Source organism: Nicotiana attenuata, chromosome 6, assembly GCF_001879085.1.
Source record: "Nicotiana attenuata strain UT chromosome 6, NIATTr2, whole genome shotgun sequence".
Lineage (NCBI taxonomy): Eukaryota > Viridiplantae > Streptophyta > Magnoliopsida > Solanales > Solanaceae > Nicotiana > Nicotiana attenuata.
Window position 1 is genome coordinate 32,898,594 of NC_031994.1, and position 16,315 is coordinate 32,914,908.

General features: G+C 34.6%; 2 protein-coding genes across 2 annotated transcripts; both read left to right on the plus strand.

Moving 5' to 3' along the window:
* On the plus strand, positions 7,017-10,647 carry LOC109226797 (protein SODIUM POTASSIUM ROOT DEFECTIVE 3-like). The gene is made up of 3 exons (XM_019391661.1): positions 7,017-7,746; positions 8,579-8,654; positions 10,271-10,647. Exons 1-3 carry the CDS (start codon positions 7,198-7,200, stop codon positions 10,522-10,524), a joined length of 879 nt encoding a protein of 292 aa, XP_019247206.1. The 5' UTR covers positions 7,017-7,197; the 3' UTR covers positions 10,525-10,647.
* LOC109227759 lies at positions 13,851-14,669 on the plus strand. The gene has a single exon (XM_019392954.1). The coding sequence runs from the start codon at positions 13,851-13,853 to the stop codon at positions 14,667-14,669; it is 819 nt and encodes a 272-aa protein (XP_019248499.1).

Here is a 16,315-nt window from a genome sequence, read left to right on the forward strand (position 1 = left end):
TTCATTTTTACTCACAAAATCATCAATCTCTCTCAATCTCTCTCTAATTTTCTTTTATAATTGCTTACTTTATTATTGCAATTTGTGAAAAATTATGAAGTTGGTGAATTGAAGTATTCAAGTCTTCAACGATATATAATTTTCAAGAAGTTGTTCGTCAATTCGGTAAACTCGTTCCAACTCTTAAGTTTTAATATTATAGTTTTGTTTGTTTTAGTTTGTATAATTATAATTAATATGGCCTTTTCTTTGAAAAAAATTTTTGGTGTTAGGGAAAATCTAAAATTAGTGAATCTAGTGGCCAAGATACTACTCCTCCCCCCGGATCCCCGACCCAGACCTGTTACCCGTCCTCCTCCACCTATTATTCTTGATAGTGATAACCCTTGTTTTCAATTTATCGATAGTCAATTTTGCCATTATATTGCACCAGGTCAACAATTAAAAGATGAATATATGAATGCTCTTTATAATAATACAATTATCGATGAAAATGATGAGGAAAATGATGATTTAGATGAAACGCAACCGGATTTAGATGATACACCTACTAGTCCTGTTGTTAACCCAACTGATAATAATCCAAATGATGCCCCGCCTGACCCTCCTGTAGTAACCCCTACTTTTAATAGACAACCTTCTAAACGGCAAGAAACATCTCTTGTTTGGCACTTTTTTACTCAACTAAGAAATCAAAATAAGGCTAAGTATAAAACTTGTGGGACTTTGATGGCTCAAAAATTTACTGGAGACCGTAGCGGTACGGGTACTTTGACTAGAAACATATAAAGACACACCCTAAAGATAAAGCTAGATTTCTTCAAATGAAAGCTGCGCAAGAGGGGACAAGTGTAGGTACTCAGGTTAACCCTAGTACCGGGTCAAATCTAGTTCAACCGGGAATTAACATTGTTACCGGTGGCATTTTATATTACGATCCAAATAAAGATCGTGAAGAATTGGCAAAAATGGTTACTGTTATGTGCTTACCCTATAGTTTTACTTCTAACCCTCACTTTGTGCATTATATTAGAAAAGTTTTTAATCCTACTTATAAAGGATGGCCTCGCTGATATTTATAAATATAAACATGAATATGAACAATATTTGCGTTATTTATTTACTCATATAGATTGTCGCATTGCTATTACTACTGATATTGGTAGAAGAAGTAATGACTGTGATTATCTTACTGTAACCACTCATTGGATTGATGAGGAATGGAAAATGCAAAAGCGCATTATTGCTTATAGAATAATTAATTCACGTCACACAGGTAAGTTTATTACTAACACAGTTGCAGATATTTGTAGATATTTTTGCATTATAGATAAAATAATGTCAGTTTCAGTGGATAATGCTTCTAGTAACACTAATGCTATAGGCTTGCTTACAACTACACTAAATCCCGCATTTAGTAATATTTTCCATGTTAGATGTCATATTTACCATTTAATCGTCGGTGATGGTATGAAAATTTTAAATGTGGAAATTGAAAAGGTTAAAATGGCTCTTAATTGGCTTTTTTATTCAAACCGTAGAAGTAGACTTAGAGAATATTTTAAAAAATATGTTGAATTTGGCGTTAGAGAAAGAAAGGTTCCTAAAGCTTGTCCGACTAGATGGAATTACATGTATGAAAGTTTAGTTGTTGCATATGAATATAGAAACCCAATAAACGCAACGTTTAATGCTCGTGTTGGTGGTGATGATGATGAGCACCTTACAAATCAGGATTGGACTAATGTTAAAATTCTTGTAGATTTTTTAGAACAATTTCATGTTGCTACAAATGAATTATCCGGGCAATATTATCCTACTATTTCTAACTGTTTAGTTTATATTGCAACACTTGCAGATTTGTTTACTCAATTTTCAGAGGGTGGGGTAATTTATCAACTTGCTATTAATTCTATGAAAGATAAGTTTGAAAATTATTTTTTCCCTATCCCCCTTATTTATGGTGTTGCTGCCATGTTAAATCCTACCATGAAATTAGGATGTCCTCACTTTTGGTATACAAATATTTATAAGGCTTTAGATCTTTCAGATGAGGAATTTGCTACACTTGTAGATGCAAAAGCCTTAATTAAAATAAATGCTCTAACAATTTATAATGCTTATCAACTTGCCTTAGATCATGCTAGACCAAATGTTCCAACTCCTACTTCGTCTAGTTCGCAATCATCTAAAAGAACTGCGGGCCGAAAAATACTTAGTTCTTGGACGGAGTTCAGGGGTTCTCAAGGTGATAATATTGGTGATACTTCACAACTAAATGAGCTTCAAGTTTGTTTGTCACAGGGACTTGAACCAGAGAATCCCGACGGCTCCTTTGATGTTTTGGAATGGTGAAAGGACAAAGAAAAACACTATCCGGTTCTTTCAAGGATGGCTCGAGATATTTTAAGTGTTCAAGCTTCAACAGTGGCATCGGAGAGCGCTTTCAGTCAAGCGAGACTTCAAATCGGTGATCATAGAGCGTCTATGAGAGAGATTTTGGAAAAATCAGTACTCTTCTAAGATTGGATCCGTTCGGAAAGAAGAAATTTTGGACTTGCTAAATCACAACTGGAGATAGACGAAGCTTATGAAGAAATGCTAGCGGAACTTGCGGAGGATGCTGCTTCGCCCTGAAGCGGTGATGAACAAGCTTCTTTTCCTCCACCACAAACGGAAATTCCTCTGAACCTTGAAGGATTTATGAAATTTGTTAGAGATAATATGTAGACTAATATGTAACTTGTATTTTGGCACATCTTCATTAGTTTTTCTTCCTTTTAATGGTGGTATTAGCACCTTGTTGTGCTCATTTCATTGAGGGGAGGAAGACTAAGAAAGATATTGCCTTTTTTTGTTAATATCGTAATAATAAAAATTATAAGGCATTTCCTTGAATATTTTTCTTTACAATTTTTTTGTGTTTAAATTTGAATTAGAAGATTTAAGTCACAATTATATAATATAATTTACAAGAAATTGCCTTAGATAAAAAAAAATTTTAAAAAATAGCCCGGAACATTTAGGCCCGTTTAGGCCCGTGGGCTCGGCCCATTTAGCCCGGGACCATGTGGGCTTAGGACCACAGTGGGCCGGTTCCACCCTCCAGGACCGTTAATCCCGGGACCGTTTGGTCCGGGACCGCTTGAGCCAGGCCCGCCAGAGCCCGAGACCGTTTGGCCCGACCCGTTTAGCCCATTTAGGCCCGGGACCGGACCACAATACAGCCTTACATAATATACTGGATTATGGAGCTCATGCATATAAACTTCCAACATATGATGTTGGAACTCCAGCACATTATAAAATTCCAACACATTATGTTGGAATCTCATATGTATAAAATTCGAACTCAAGCATATTATGTTGGAATTTTCTGGATTTTTAAGGTTATTTTTGTTCAAATTTTATCTTTACATAAAAATTGATTAAATTTCGATTAGTTTTGAATATGTGACTATTTTTTAATTATCAGTTATAAATTTATTTTCTCCCAAATATAGTCGTAGTGTATCAAATGAACGATTCGCACATGAAATCTGCACTTTCAGTTCATCTATCTATTATTAAAAGGAAAGAAGTTGGCATGATAATTTGCCAAGTGTCATGTGGAGAAATTGACATGTGTCATTCTTAGGACAAAATTCTATTATTAAAAGGAAAGAAGTTGGCATGATAATTTGCCAAGTGTCATGTGGAGAAATTGACATGTGTCATTCTTAGGACAAAATTAGTTGATATAGGTAATAATTAGTTACTTTATTTAAAATTTGATTTTAAAAAAGTAACTACTCCTTTAGGTGGTATTAAACGTGTAGAATAACTATAATTAAGGACAAATGCAATTACCAAAATCCCTTTTTCTTCACTGAACATACCGTGCTATTTGTAACCTCCCCAAGTGTTGGAAAAATTAGATGATTATGGAGAATAAAAGGTTTAGTTTGAGGCGTGTCAAAGACACTGTCCTTAAGGATATTTCGCCCACACCGAGATGAATAATATTAGGCGTATCCCCCAGGATTCAACAAGCTCTTCTAGTTATTATTAACAGGATAAATAAATAGTATTATCTAACCGTTGCACTGTCTCATTTGTAATTAATTCAGAGCTGTCTCTCTATAAGTTTCAGTTACAGCTTATCAGATATGTCGGCCATTCTAATAGTGTCTTAACACTGTCGATACAAAAATACTGGTTTTTTCTGGATTTTAATTAGAAAAATCCTACTTACGCGAAAAAATATACAGTTTAAATATTCCTTTCGGTCCATAATGAGTGATCAATTTGCTTTTTTATTTTGGTCCAAAATAAGTGTCCATTTATATAATCAAGAAAGAATTCAATTTATTTTTACAAGATTACTCTTATGTACATATCCCTAAAAAGTTTTCTTACTCCTCACATTAAGTAGGCGTTTGGACATAAGAATTGTAAAATTCGAAAAAATGGTGAAGTTTTTTTTCAAGTGAAATGATATTTTCAATTTAGAGTTGTGTTTGGACATAAATTTCAGTTTGGGTTGTTTTTGAAGTTTCGTGAGTGATTTGAGTGAAAAATTTGAAAAACAGTTTTTTGCAGTTTTTCAAATTTTCGAAAATTTCCAAAATGCATCTTCAAGTGGAAATTGAAAATTTTATGAACAAACGCTAATTTCGAAAAAAGTGAATTTTTTTTTTTTGGAAAAATCTTCCATCAAATTTTATGTCCAAACGAGCACTAAATATTTAATTAAGGGTAGTTTAGTCATACTAGGTATTTTTGTATAGAATTTAATATTTTCTTAGTAGGCGTGCCAAAAGCAAATTGATCACTTATTATGGACCGGAGGAAATCTTATTTATTAATTAAAAAAAAATGTTCGATCCAACTTGCACGGATTTTAATTATTACATTGAATACTTACTGCATCGTACACGCACAAATACTGAGTTTGCTGGTATTATATCTATTAAGGCTTAGATGAATGAAAAAAATTACCTAACATCTTTTGAAATAATTTGGATATTTAAATCTATATGTCTAGTACTTTTTACGAATTCAGACATCGATTTCTTTAATTTTTTAATTTATATTCATAAACTACTACATATAATCACTTTTTTACAGTTAAAATGTTTGAAAAAAATCATAGAAAAAAACTTTTTTACTCGTAAAATAGTACAAATAATATTGTTTTTTTTTAAATTGGGAGAGTACAAAACTATGTAAATATAAACATAGGTAAGGTAGAGAAATGAGGCCAAACGGTATTCTTGATTTGTGCAGAATATTCGTCCTCGTGCATTGCATATTGGACAGCGTGCGTAACTGTGTCAAAACTGGCTATTTTCTTGAAATTCCATGAAATTTAATAATAATAAACCATAAGTTTAGATTTGCACACATCTAATACATTTATATATGATTAAAATTTGATACCAAATTCCCCCCACCCACTGGAAGGTAAGCTTTGTTTGATGTACCTAAAGACTCTTTAAAGATTTATTCCTAATGAATATAGGTAGGAAGATTAGGTGTCAATTAATACTCCCTCCGGTCCACAATAAGCTTTGTTTTTACTTTCAAGAACATTTAATACTAAGGCAAAATGGAAGAAATATAATATATTATACTTTGAATTTTTTTAAAATAACAACTACTTCCTCCGGTCTACTTTAATTACTTTTTTGATTGTTTTCACATATACTCCCTCCATTCACTTTTACTTGGCATGTATACTAAAAATAGATTTTCATTTTTACTTGTCACTTTACGCATATCAAGAGAAAACAAAAAAATATTCCTGTTATACCCACTGTATTTATTACTTATTTCAAATCATTTTCTCAAATCCAATAAAATATGCATCAATTAATATGAGTATCATGATAAATTATGCACTTCATTTATTATTTCTTAAGGGGAGTGAAAAGTCAAAGCGTGCCAAGTAAAAGTGAACAGAGGGAGTATTAAGGAATCCAACTTTTAACATTAATTAACAATGAAATTAACTATTCTTAATTTGTTCATTGAAAATATAACAAATACTCACGGCCTCTTTACTCCAAGGAAACTTCGGAAAAAAGAAGTTTATTCATTCTTGATATTTGACAAAATCAAATATTGTGGACCACAAGAAAAATATCAAAAAATCAATTAAAATGGACCGGAGGGAGTATTTTGGATCAAGTATATTTAGTAATCAGGACAACTAATATGGATCGGAGCAGGGCGGATCCATCCTATTACATGTGGGTTTCCGTGAACCCAGTAGCTTTTACATATACCCTGTATATGTATTAAGAATCCACTAAATATTCATAAATATTTGATTGTGAACCCAGTTGCTTATTGAATATTTACTTATGATCGTTATAGGAACCCACCATAAACTATAAATCTGGATCCGCCTCTGGATCGGAGGGAGTAAAAAGACATCTTTGAAGAAGAAATGACTTCAAATGGAAATATACATTTGTATCTTATTCTCATGCTTTAATGCCAATTAAACACCAATATTTATCTACTAGTGTATTTCTACTGTGAACTCCCGACAAACTATTGAAGTATTAATGAGCTCGTAAAAATTAAAATATAGTCGTTAGAAAATTAAATTCTGAAGATGTAAAGAATCTATCTCCAGGCTGGATCATACAATATTTAATATGAATTTAAATACATGTGGAACAGTATCAGTTAACCTTCTTGATTATTTCCCATGTATGTACAAGAATTCATAAATAAATACCTCTACCCCAAACCCCACTCCACCAACTAGTGATGAATTCAATTACGGGTCGTGTAATTCCACAAGTAGGGTCTGAGGAAGGTAGTGTGTGTAACGTTACCCCTATTTTATAAAGATAGACAAACTGTTCCGATAAACCCTCGGCTCAGAAAAATCATAATCACAACATTATTGAAAAAAAATAGAAGTGGAGGTACCGTAAAAACCATGTATGAGCAGTGTGTTATAAAGACTTAAATATACATATCAAAAATTATATTCTTACTTCAAAATTCATGACGTTTAACTTCAAAATTCATGACGTTTAAATTCTGAATTTGCCTTCACCACCAACTCAACCCCAATCTCATTCACTCAAAAATTTCAAAGCCTATAAAATCAAAACACTCAAAAACTTTGACTCAGATTCTCTAGACCATTATCTACAAATTTGCAAACACCATTATTTCTTATCACTATCTCTAAAAATGAAAGGAGTCGATATATTCTGTGCAACCCAAGCTGCAACTTCCATATGTCTAAGCATGCAAGAAGCCTCATCTTCTTCTTCTTCTGTAATCCAATTAGGCGGCGACAGCATTTCTATCTGCCGCCTAATTGACCGTTACAATCCCATCATTAGAGATTCCAGAATAACATGTGGCAGTGGCCGCAACAGGCCACTGCCACCTCATTCTTCTAATCAACTACCCATTTCTCCAAAACCAAAGAATATTAACAAGAAAAGTAATACATCTTCAAAACCATCAAAAGAAACCAAGAAAAGGCAAAATGATCATAACGGTCATGTTGGTAAGAGAAAAAGTAGTTGGAGTTGTACAAAACCTAGTGAATTTATCACCCCACCTAGTTCTTCAAGGTATCTTTTGAGTGAAAAAGATTTGGTTGATGTTTTATCTGATTATAATCATGATCCAGTTTTGAATTCCAAATCTTGTCATCAAGCTGTGAAAGTAGTGGCAAATGAGTCTTCTCCTCCAAAGCCACCATCTTCTTCTTCTCCCTCTGGGGACCAGGTTTTATTCTCCCTCTTCTTCTTCTTTCATAAAATAGAGTTTTATTTTCTTTAACTTTATTTTTAATTTAAAATTGAGTTTAATTTGTATAAACTGATTCTGTAATCTTTATACTATCAAGTTAAATGAAAGATAGGTACATGTATTCGTCTATCGTTAAATATTATTGGAATCTCCAATGTGACCAACCCGTAATTGTTCTAGATTAGGGTCATGGTGGAGGAATAAGTTATCCTGGGAGTATAATAACGGGATTATAGTATGAGAATTAAAAAGTAATATAATTATTTAATGAATATATTTTTATTGATAGATATTTGGTTCATTAGACTAAAATAAGATATATAAGAAATAATATAAAATATGTGTTAGGTGTATACTAGATAAGTTGAGATAAACTTTTATTTTCAATTTTAACCTTGAATTTTTTAAAGAACATTGGTGAAAGAACCTTGAAAAACTATACTGCAGTATTTTATCTCGGATTAAGTAATTCCGGAAATACTATCCCACCCTTAATGTGAGATAGAATAATACCAAAATTGTAGTATAAATTAGTCTCGGCATTTATCCCAATTAATCGGAATAGAATAATTTTGCATCTAATCTCGGGATTTTTATCCCTTATCCCACTAACTAAACGAATACCTATCCCATCTCCTATATGGAATAGATAATTCCATGATTGCGCCATAAAAGCTTTCCTTGTTTTACTATTGAGTTAATATTTTATGCCCTTCCTTTTTATGTGAGGAAATTTGTAGTTGTAACAAACTAACAAGTATATATCATAAAGACAACATATTTAGTTGTAATGAATATTTGGTAGCAGGTGGTTGTTCTAAGAGTTTCACTGCACTGCAAAGGATGTGAGAAGAAGATGAGGAAACATCTCTCTAGAATGGAAGGTATATATCGCTCTGGACTTAATTTTGTGACAATCTTTCCTTTTTGTAGTTTAACCTATAAGTTTATTTCGGAAAAGGATCAAAATTATCCCTGGACTATGTGTTATGTAACACATTTGCCTTCCGTTTAATAAGACCAATAAGACTAATTAAATCAAGATTAATTTTAAAGTGAGAGCCGTTAGCAAGGCATTTTTAGGCCTTTTCATTTACGGGAAGGACATACACAGGACAAATGTCTTCTATAACGCATATAGTTCAGGGACAATTTTGACTCTTTTCCGAATTTATTTTTCTTTGTTTTGATAAGTTTCCTTATGGGTTTTGTGCTAAATAAGCCGTCTAAGTACTTAATGGAGTCTGAATCTTAATCATTCAGATCTCATACCTTAAGTGCGTTTGTTTTTAAAGTCTAAATCTTAATTATTCAGATCTAAATCATTAAGTGTGTTTATTTTTCTTTTTAATTCACAACCACTTAATGGGCCTGAATAGGTCTATATGATTAAGATCCATAGCAGAGACTTAATTTTATTAAGATGCTATCATCCGTATTCATTATTAGTTGTTGCCACAACCTACAATTATCAACTACCACCATGCCACCACCACCACCACCATACTCAACCTCCATCACCACCATCATCCACAATCATAACCCTCATCATTATCGACTACCACCACCCGCCATCCGCACCACTCCCACCATTATCATTGTCAACCACAAACACTCATCCACCTCAACTACCACAACTAACCACCCCATCGCCATCAACAATCATAACAGGCACTACCCATTATTATAAGCTACCACCACCACCTTCCTCAATCATAATTAACTATCACCACTCACCACTACCATCCTCAATCATAATCGCTGCCACTACTAATCACCACTAGCTACTACCACCACCATCAACCAAATCTACCACCAACCACAGTCTCTAGTCGGCATTCACAAGCACCATCGTTAGCCATCACCACCAGCAACTACTATATTTTAAAATATATTTTTTTATGATAGAATATTAGATTAATTACTATTTTATTTGAATTTTATGTTTATTAATTTCCAAATAAAGATAGATTTTATACATTCAAATCTTGAAAATCGAACCGTCTTAATCATTTAGTATTTAGATCTTAATACACATCTTAATATTTAGATGTGTAATCAGATTTAGATGTCTTAATCTTAATACGCATCTTGATATTCACATTTAGACGTCTTAATCTTAAAAAAAAAAAACAAAAAACAAATGAGGCCTAAATTGGCCCAATCTTTAGATGGACTAACTTGAGTTGTACCGAATTGACCTATCAATTAATATATGTCAAGCCTAACTTTACCCAAATGTGGGCATGTAAGGCGAGTTATATTTTATATTTTATGGGTTAATGTTGTATGCAGTCTTACTTTGCATTTCTGCAAGAAGCTTTTTCTACGGTTTGAACCTGTGGCCTCCTGGTCACATCACAACAACTTTACCAGTTACGCCGAGGCTCCCCTTGACGCCACTATTCCTATCGCAAATAATTTTCACATTAACTTATGCATAACATGTAACAAAAGTAGAGGTCGAGTATTATCTAAAAAATTTAATTGTGATGAGCAGGGGTGACATCTTTCACCATAGACTTTGTTGCAAAGAAGGTAACAGTTACTGGGAATGTGACACCATTGGAGGTTCTTGCAAGTATTTCTAAGGTGAAAAATGCACAACTTTGGCCACCTACAGTGGCATCTTCAGTCCCTTCAACAAAAGCTGATTTGATCAACTCTGAATTGAAGAATGCAAAGCAGCTGGTTGTGTCTGATAGGAAATTAGAAAATCATTCTCAAAATCCACCAGTTATTCAGCTATTGTAAATTGAATTTTTATGTTATTAGACAAAAGAGAAGTTTAGCTTGGTTTTGCTTTCTTGTCTTATGGTTTTAATTTCTGGTATTAGTAAGCTTTTATTCTTGAGATAAACATTAATTTGGTACCTAGTAAGTGATTTCTTTAGCAATCAAGTTTAAAGAAAGATTACTCCCTAGTTCCTAACATGGACTAATAGCCGATCGAATGCTAAACTGAAAAATGTGTGCTCTCAACATCCAGGATTTTAAGAGTATATATGAGTGCACAGTGCCCCCACTAAGTTCACATTGTAATAGTGATACTACTTTTTGTATATTTACTCGTTTAAACACGTTTTGAGTAACTCATTAATAACACTGCTTCTCGTCATGGATTACAGGTATTCAAAGAAATGACATGTAAACACAAATGTTCCACATGATAATAGTGATACTACTTTTTGTGCTTTGGTTAATCATAGCGGCTAGGGGTGTATATAGGTTGGGTTGATTCAGATTTTTCAATTACCAAACCAAATCGATAGGATCGGGTTTTTAAATCTTAAACCAAACCAAACCAAACCAACAAAGTTGGGTTTTTGAATCTCGGTTTTCTCGGTTTTTTCAGGTTTTCTGGTTTTTTTCCGATAAAATCTTCATAGCACAAAATGTGTAACTTGTGCTCCAAATATTTCTCTAGTCCTAATAAGATATAACTATACAATGTATTTTCCAAGAAAATAATACAATAATATGAGATAAGTCATAGCATTATACTAAAATATTCAATAACAAAGATAATAAAATTGCATAAAGCAAATATTGCTAATAAATAAGTCATAAAATTAACTTAATCTAAAAATACTATATAGGTCATGCTAAAATAAATATAGCTAATAAGTTGTCACGACCCAAAATCCATCAGTCGTGATGGCACATAACCCAACCCGCTAGGTAAGCCAACTAATAACTATCCAATTCCATCAATATTAAATAAACAATTAAACATAGGAGTTATTTAAATCTTATACAATTCCCAAGGACTGGTAGTACAAATCATGAGCTTCTAAGAATAGAGTTTACAAAGCTGATATGAAGTAAATACATCTTCTATTTGAAAAGTACATAAACAGAGTTTAATAAATCTACGACGACCATGAACAAGAGGCAGCCACAGCCGAAATGCAGGAACTTCTTCCAAATCCAACAACCATCGAACGCAGCAACATCGACATCCGGAATCTGCACGCAATGTGCAGGAAGCGCAGTATGAGTATAACCGACCCCATGTACTCAATAAGTAACAAACCTAAACTTAGGTTGAAAGCAGTGACGAGCTAGAACATGGTCGGGTCCAACACCAGAAGCCAACAACAATTCATAACCACAGAGAGCATATAATCAAGAAAGTAACTCAGAGATAAAATGCTCAGCTTTCTCACATTTTTTTCAAAAATAGTCCCGCTTTTCAAGAATATCGTGAAAACCCAAATTCTTTACGGAAAACGTCGTGAAATATGAGATAGTTTGAAAAACTGTATTTCTTTATCAAAAATCATTTTCACAATAAATAAAATATTTCATTTTCTTTCCAGATAGCAAGTGTGAGATACTTATCTATGACCACATATCAATTTGTGTAAAATGCCATGAATGACGTGATACTGTACAGCATGAGGAAAATGCGTCTCTATGCATGTATGTCACATATGCATGCCAATGCCATGTATCTCAGAGATGAATCATGTACTCACATTCTCAGAATACTCAACCTCACTGTACCACACTTTCCACTCATCATACTCAATCACTCGGTACTCTATATGGCCCATACGACCCAGGAAAATCCATCCCGGAACATATACAACACTGACTATAGGTCACCCAGTACCGAGAAAACAGGCCAAATCCAGCCTCATGGAGAAGATCCATCTCCAGGTATCAAGTACTTCGGGCAAATATATGTCCAAGGAAATCCTTCCATCCATAGTATATAAATATGCTCAACTACTCGGTACTGTATATGCCCATGCGGCCCAAGGAAGATCTATCCCGAAATATATATATCATTGACCATCAGTCTCCAGTACCGAGGAAACATGCCAATCCAGCCTCATGGAGAAGATCCATCTCCATACCAAGGGAAGATCCATCCCTCAATATAATCAATCGCGCCCACTGTGGGTGTGCAGACTCCGGAGGGGCTCCTACGGCCCAAGCGCTATAACAAGCCAATCATGGCATAAATCAATCAGCCCCTCGGCCTTACTCAATACTCAATAAAACATGCTGCGGCGTGCAGTCCGATCCCATAATTGTCACTCATAATCAGGCTCTCGGCCTCACTCAGTCATCCAGTCTCACCCATGGGCTCACAATATCATGAAAACTGACCCGGAACAATGATATGATGTATCAATAAGTAACAACTGAGACTGAGATATGATATGAATGCATGAATGTGACTAAGTACGAAATATCAATGAATTCAATAAGATGACAGCAAGAAACGACTATTATGGATCCCAACAATATCAGCATAAAGCCTAAACATGATATCTAGCATGGTGTACAACTCATTTATTTTATCACATGGTGAAAACACAGATATCAATCAAATAGGGCCACTATTCAGTGCCCTGGAAACAACAGAGTCACAACTCATAGGGTGCACGCCCACACGCCCGTCACCTAGCATGTGCGTCACCTCAACATCAATCACATAGCACGTAAGTTCGGGTTTCATACCCTCAGCACTAAGTTTAAAAGAGTTACTTATCTTAAACAAGCCAACTCCGACACCGAACAAGCCAAGCGATACTCCAAGAATGCCATCACGCGCGTAGCGACCTTCGAACGACTCAACACTAGCCAAAAGCAACTCAAATACATCAGATAAAGCCCAATGAATCAATTACAAATGATAAGGATCGAATCCTAAGTTAAATCCCAAATATATGCTTTTATTGTTAATGATATAATATCCACTTTTAAACTGAAAGTTATCAATAATATTTAATTTTTCCTATATATTACAACAATTAAACAAAAAGAGAATACTAAACCAAGTTAGTTACAAAATGAACGCACGATGCAAATAAATGCACATTTGGGGGGAAGATTGTTGCGGATATAGTGGGATTGTATAAAATAAAAATAAAACTACCCAAAATGAGTAGTAGAAAACTGCTAGAGTTTTTGACTTTGTAGTAATTGGATAAAATTAAAGATCCGATCCGTTCTTTACTGCGAAGTTGTTGTCATGAGTTGAAAGAATTTAAAGATAAATATCAACCCAAAGAATTTTTATAAAAACAAACTTCCCTTTTTTTTTCCGTCTTCATAAATCAAGAATGAACAATCTCTCTTTGTCATCTTTGAAAAAACTTGACCATGAAGATGAACTTCTTCTTACTCTTTCACTTTCACCTACAACACCGATGGATAGTACTGCTCCACCCTTTTCATTGCCTTTAAACTTTGTTATACCACCGCCTCCGCCATCGCCACCGCCACCTCCTACTCTTCTATATGATAGTAACGTCAATATAGAAGAAAACATTGCAGAATCAAATGTAACCCTAGTTTATGATCAGGTGAATGAACCATCAGGAGCTCGTATGAGAGTTGGTTTAACAGCACGAACGCGAAGAAAATCTACACCATCTCTTAAAGAAGGAGAGAGTGAAACAATCACTCCACCATATCCTTGGGCAACTTCGAAACGTGCCATAGTACACACTCTCGATTATCTTATATCGAATGGTATTACTGTTATATCGGGTGAAGTTCAATGCAAGAAATGCGAACAACAATATCAAATACAATACGATTTGCAAGAAAAATTCAAAGAGATAGCTACATTCATATTAAAAACTAAGAGTGTTATGCGTGATAGGGCACCTATTATTTGGATGAACCCTAATCTTCCAAATTGCAAATATTGCAACCAAAACAATTGTGTTAAGCCAATTATATCCGAGAGAAGGTCGTCAATAAATTGGCTATTTTTGCTATTAGGGAAAATGATTGGATGTTGCAAACTTGATGCATTGAAATATTTTTGTATGCATACAAAGAATCATAGAACAGGTGCTAAAGATCGACTTGTTTATCTTACATATTTGGAGCTATGTAAGCAATTGGATCCAGAAGGACCCTTTGATCGATAAATAATGTTTCTTTTTTTATTCTTTAATTTAGTTGTGCATTATTATTTTAGAATGTCGTTTTAGCGTTATATGTTTTTTTGTGTAGTATGTGTAATAATGAGAAAAAAGTTTTATTTGCACTTGGAATGTGAGTTTCACATGTGTAAGAAGGGGAAATTATGGAAAAAATATTGCAAGTTATGTCAATATATATGGTGGTTTATGATTTGTTGAATTGTCATTCTTGTATATTGTCTCTTTTAGAGGACGAATCTATAATCTAGAGTCAGATGAATATATCCTTCTTCTACGATGATTTAGTTGAATAGTAGAACTTTTGAGACTAGTTTGATTTGATTTCATTGAAAATGTGTTTCAGTTTTCAAGTGAAAAAATATTTTTCTACTCATAAAATTGCAACTTTTTTTCCAAGTTAAATGCGTGTCCAAGTGTAACTGTATATTTTTTTTTTCCAACTAAACTCAAATACTAGATTGTTTCAAATACTAGACTTTTTTTTTAATGTCAAAACGATGTAAAATGAACAAGTCTATAACATTTGTTATGTTACGCAGCGCCTTCCTGAGATTTCTTGGAAGGGCGATGTAAGGCTAAGCAACCGATGTCCGTGAGATTTCTATCCGCCAACTGGGGTCCCCTTCTGTTTACCCTCGAATCCGGATAACAATTGAATTTATATGGGGTTTTAAGGATCCGTGAACTAAAAGATACAAAAGGTTTTTAGGTTAAGGAAAATAAAGATAAAGACTCAACAATTGCTGTTAAAGTAAATAATCGCAGAATATAATATTGCTTAGAACAATTGTGCTTGATGATCCACAAGAATTTAGAGAGATCCCCTTTTATACATTCTGATTAAGGGTAAAAATAAGGTAGGTCAATTGATTACATCGTGGATCCCTGTAATTACGCCTTAATGGCCTGAAGTGGTTGAGAAAATCACGTTTGGGCGAGATATCCGGCGACGCTTGGTTATCCGTTATGAGTCCGGCTTCCAACCTTGTGTGTTTCTCCATCCGGTGGTGACTCCTATCGAGCTCTGTAACGGTCTCGAAATGACTCGACCTCGGTTGTAGACGTGGCCGTCGTTCTACCTTGCATCCAGGTCGGGTTCGATGGCCCCGATTTGCTCCGGACCGGACCCAACCCGGTCGGGCTCAAGCAAAAAAGGGTATCACCTAATACAGATAGTCCCCTCGTTTATTAGAGAGTAATGATAATAAACGATATGACCGGTGACGTGATGCCCGTGACGTATGGCCATACGCCAGGTGAAAAAGCCATCGAGTGCTCTGACCACGCCTGCTGCAGGCATTTAATGCTTCTCTTAATTATCTGTCGCTTCGTGTCTGTGGCTTCGCGATTCGTGCCACCGCCTCATGGAAAAAGTATAAACGACCCTTCCAGGTTCAACATTTCCTATCTTTCTCAAATTCTGCGTTGGTTGTATTTTCTTTTCATCTCTTCGTAAAGCTTTAAGAAATGGCGAAAACTTCACAAAGTGTTCCTTCTAGACCAAGCTCGGCCGCGAGCCCCGCTAGATCTGATGAACATGCACCAGAACCCCCATTGAAAGCATTCACACCGACTGGTTGCTCGGTATCTGCCGACTTCCAGGTTGAAAACCCATCATCGGTCCCGGGCCG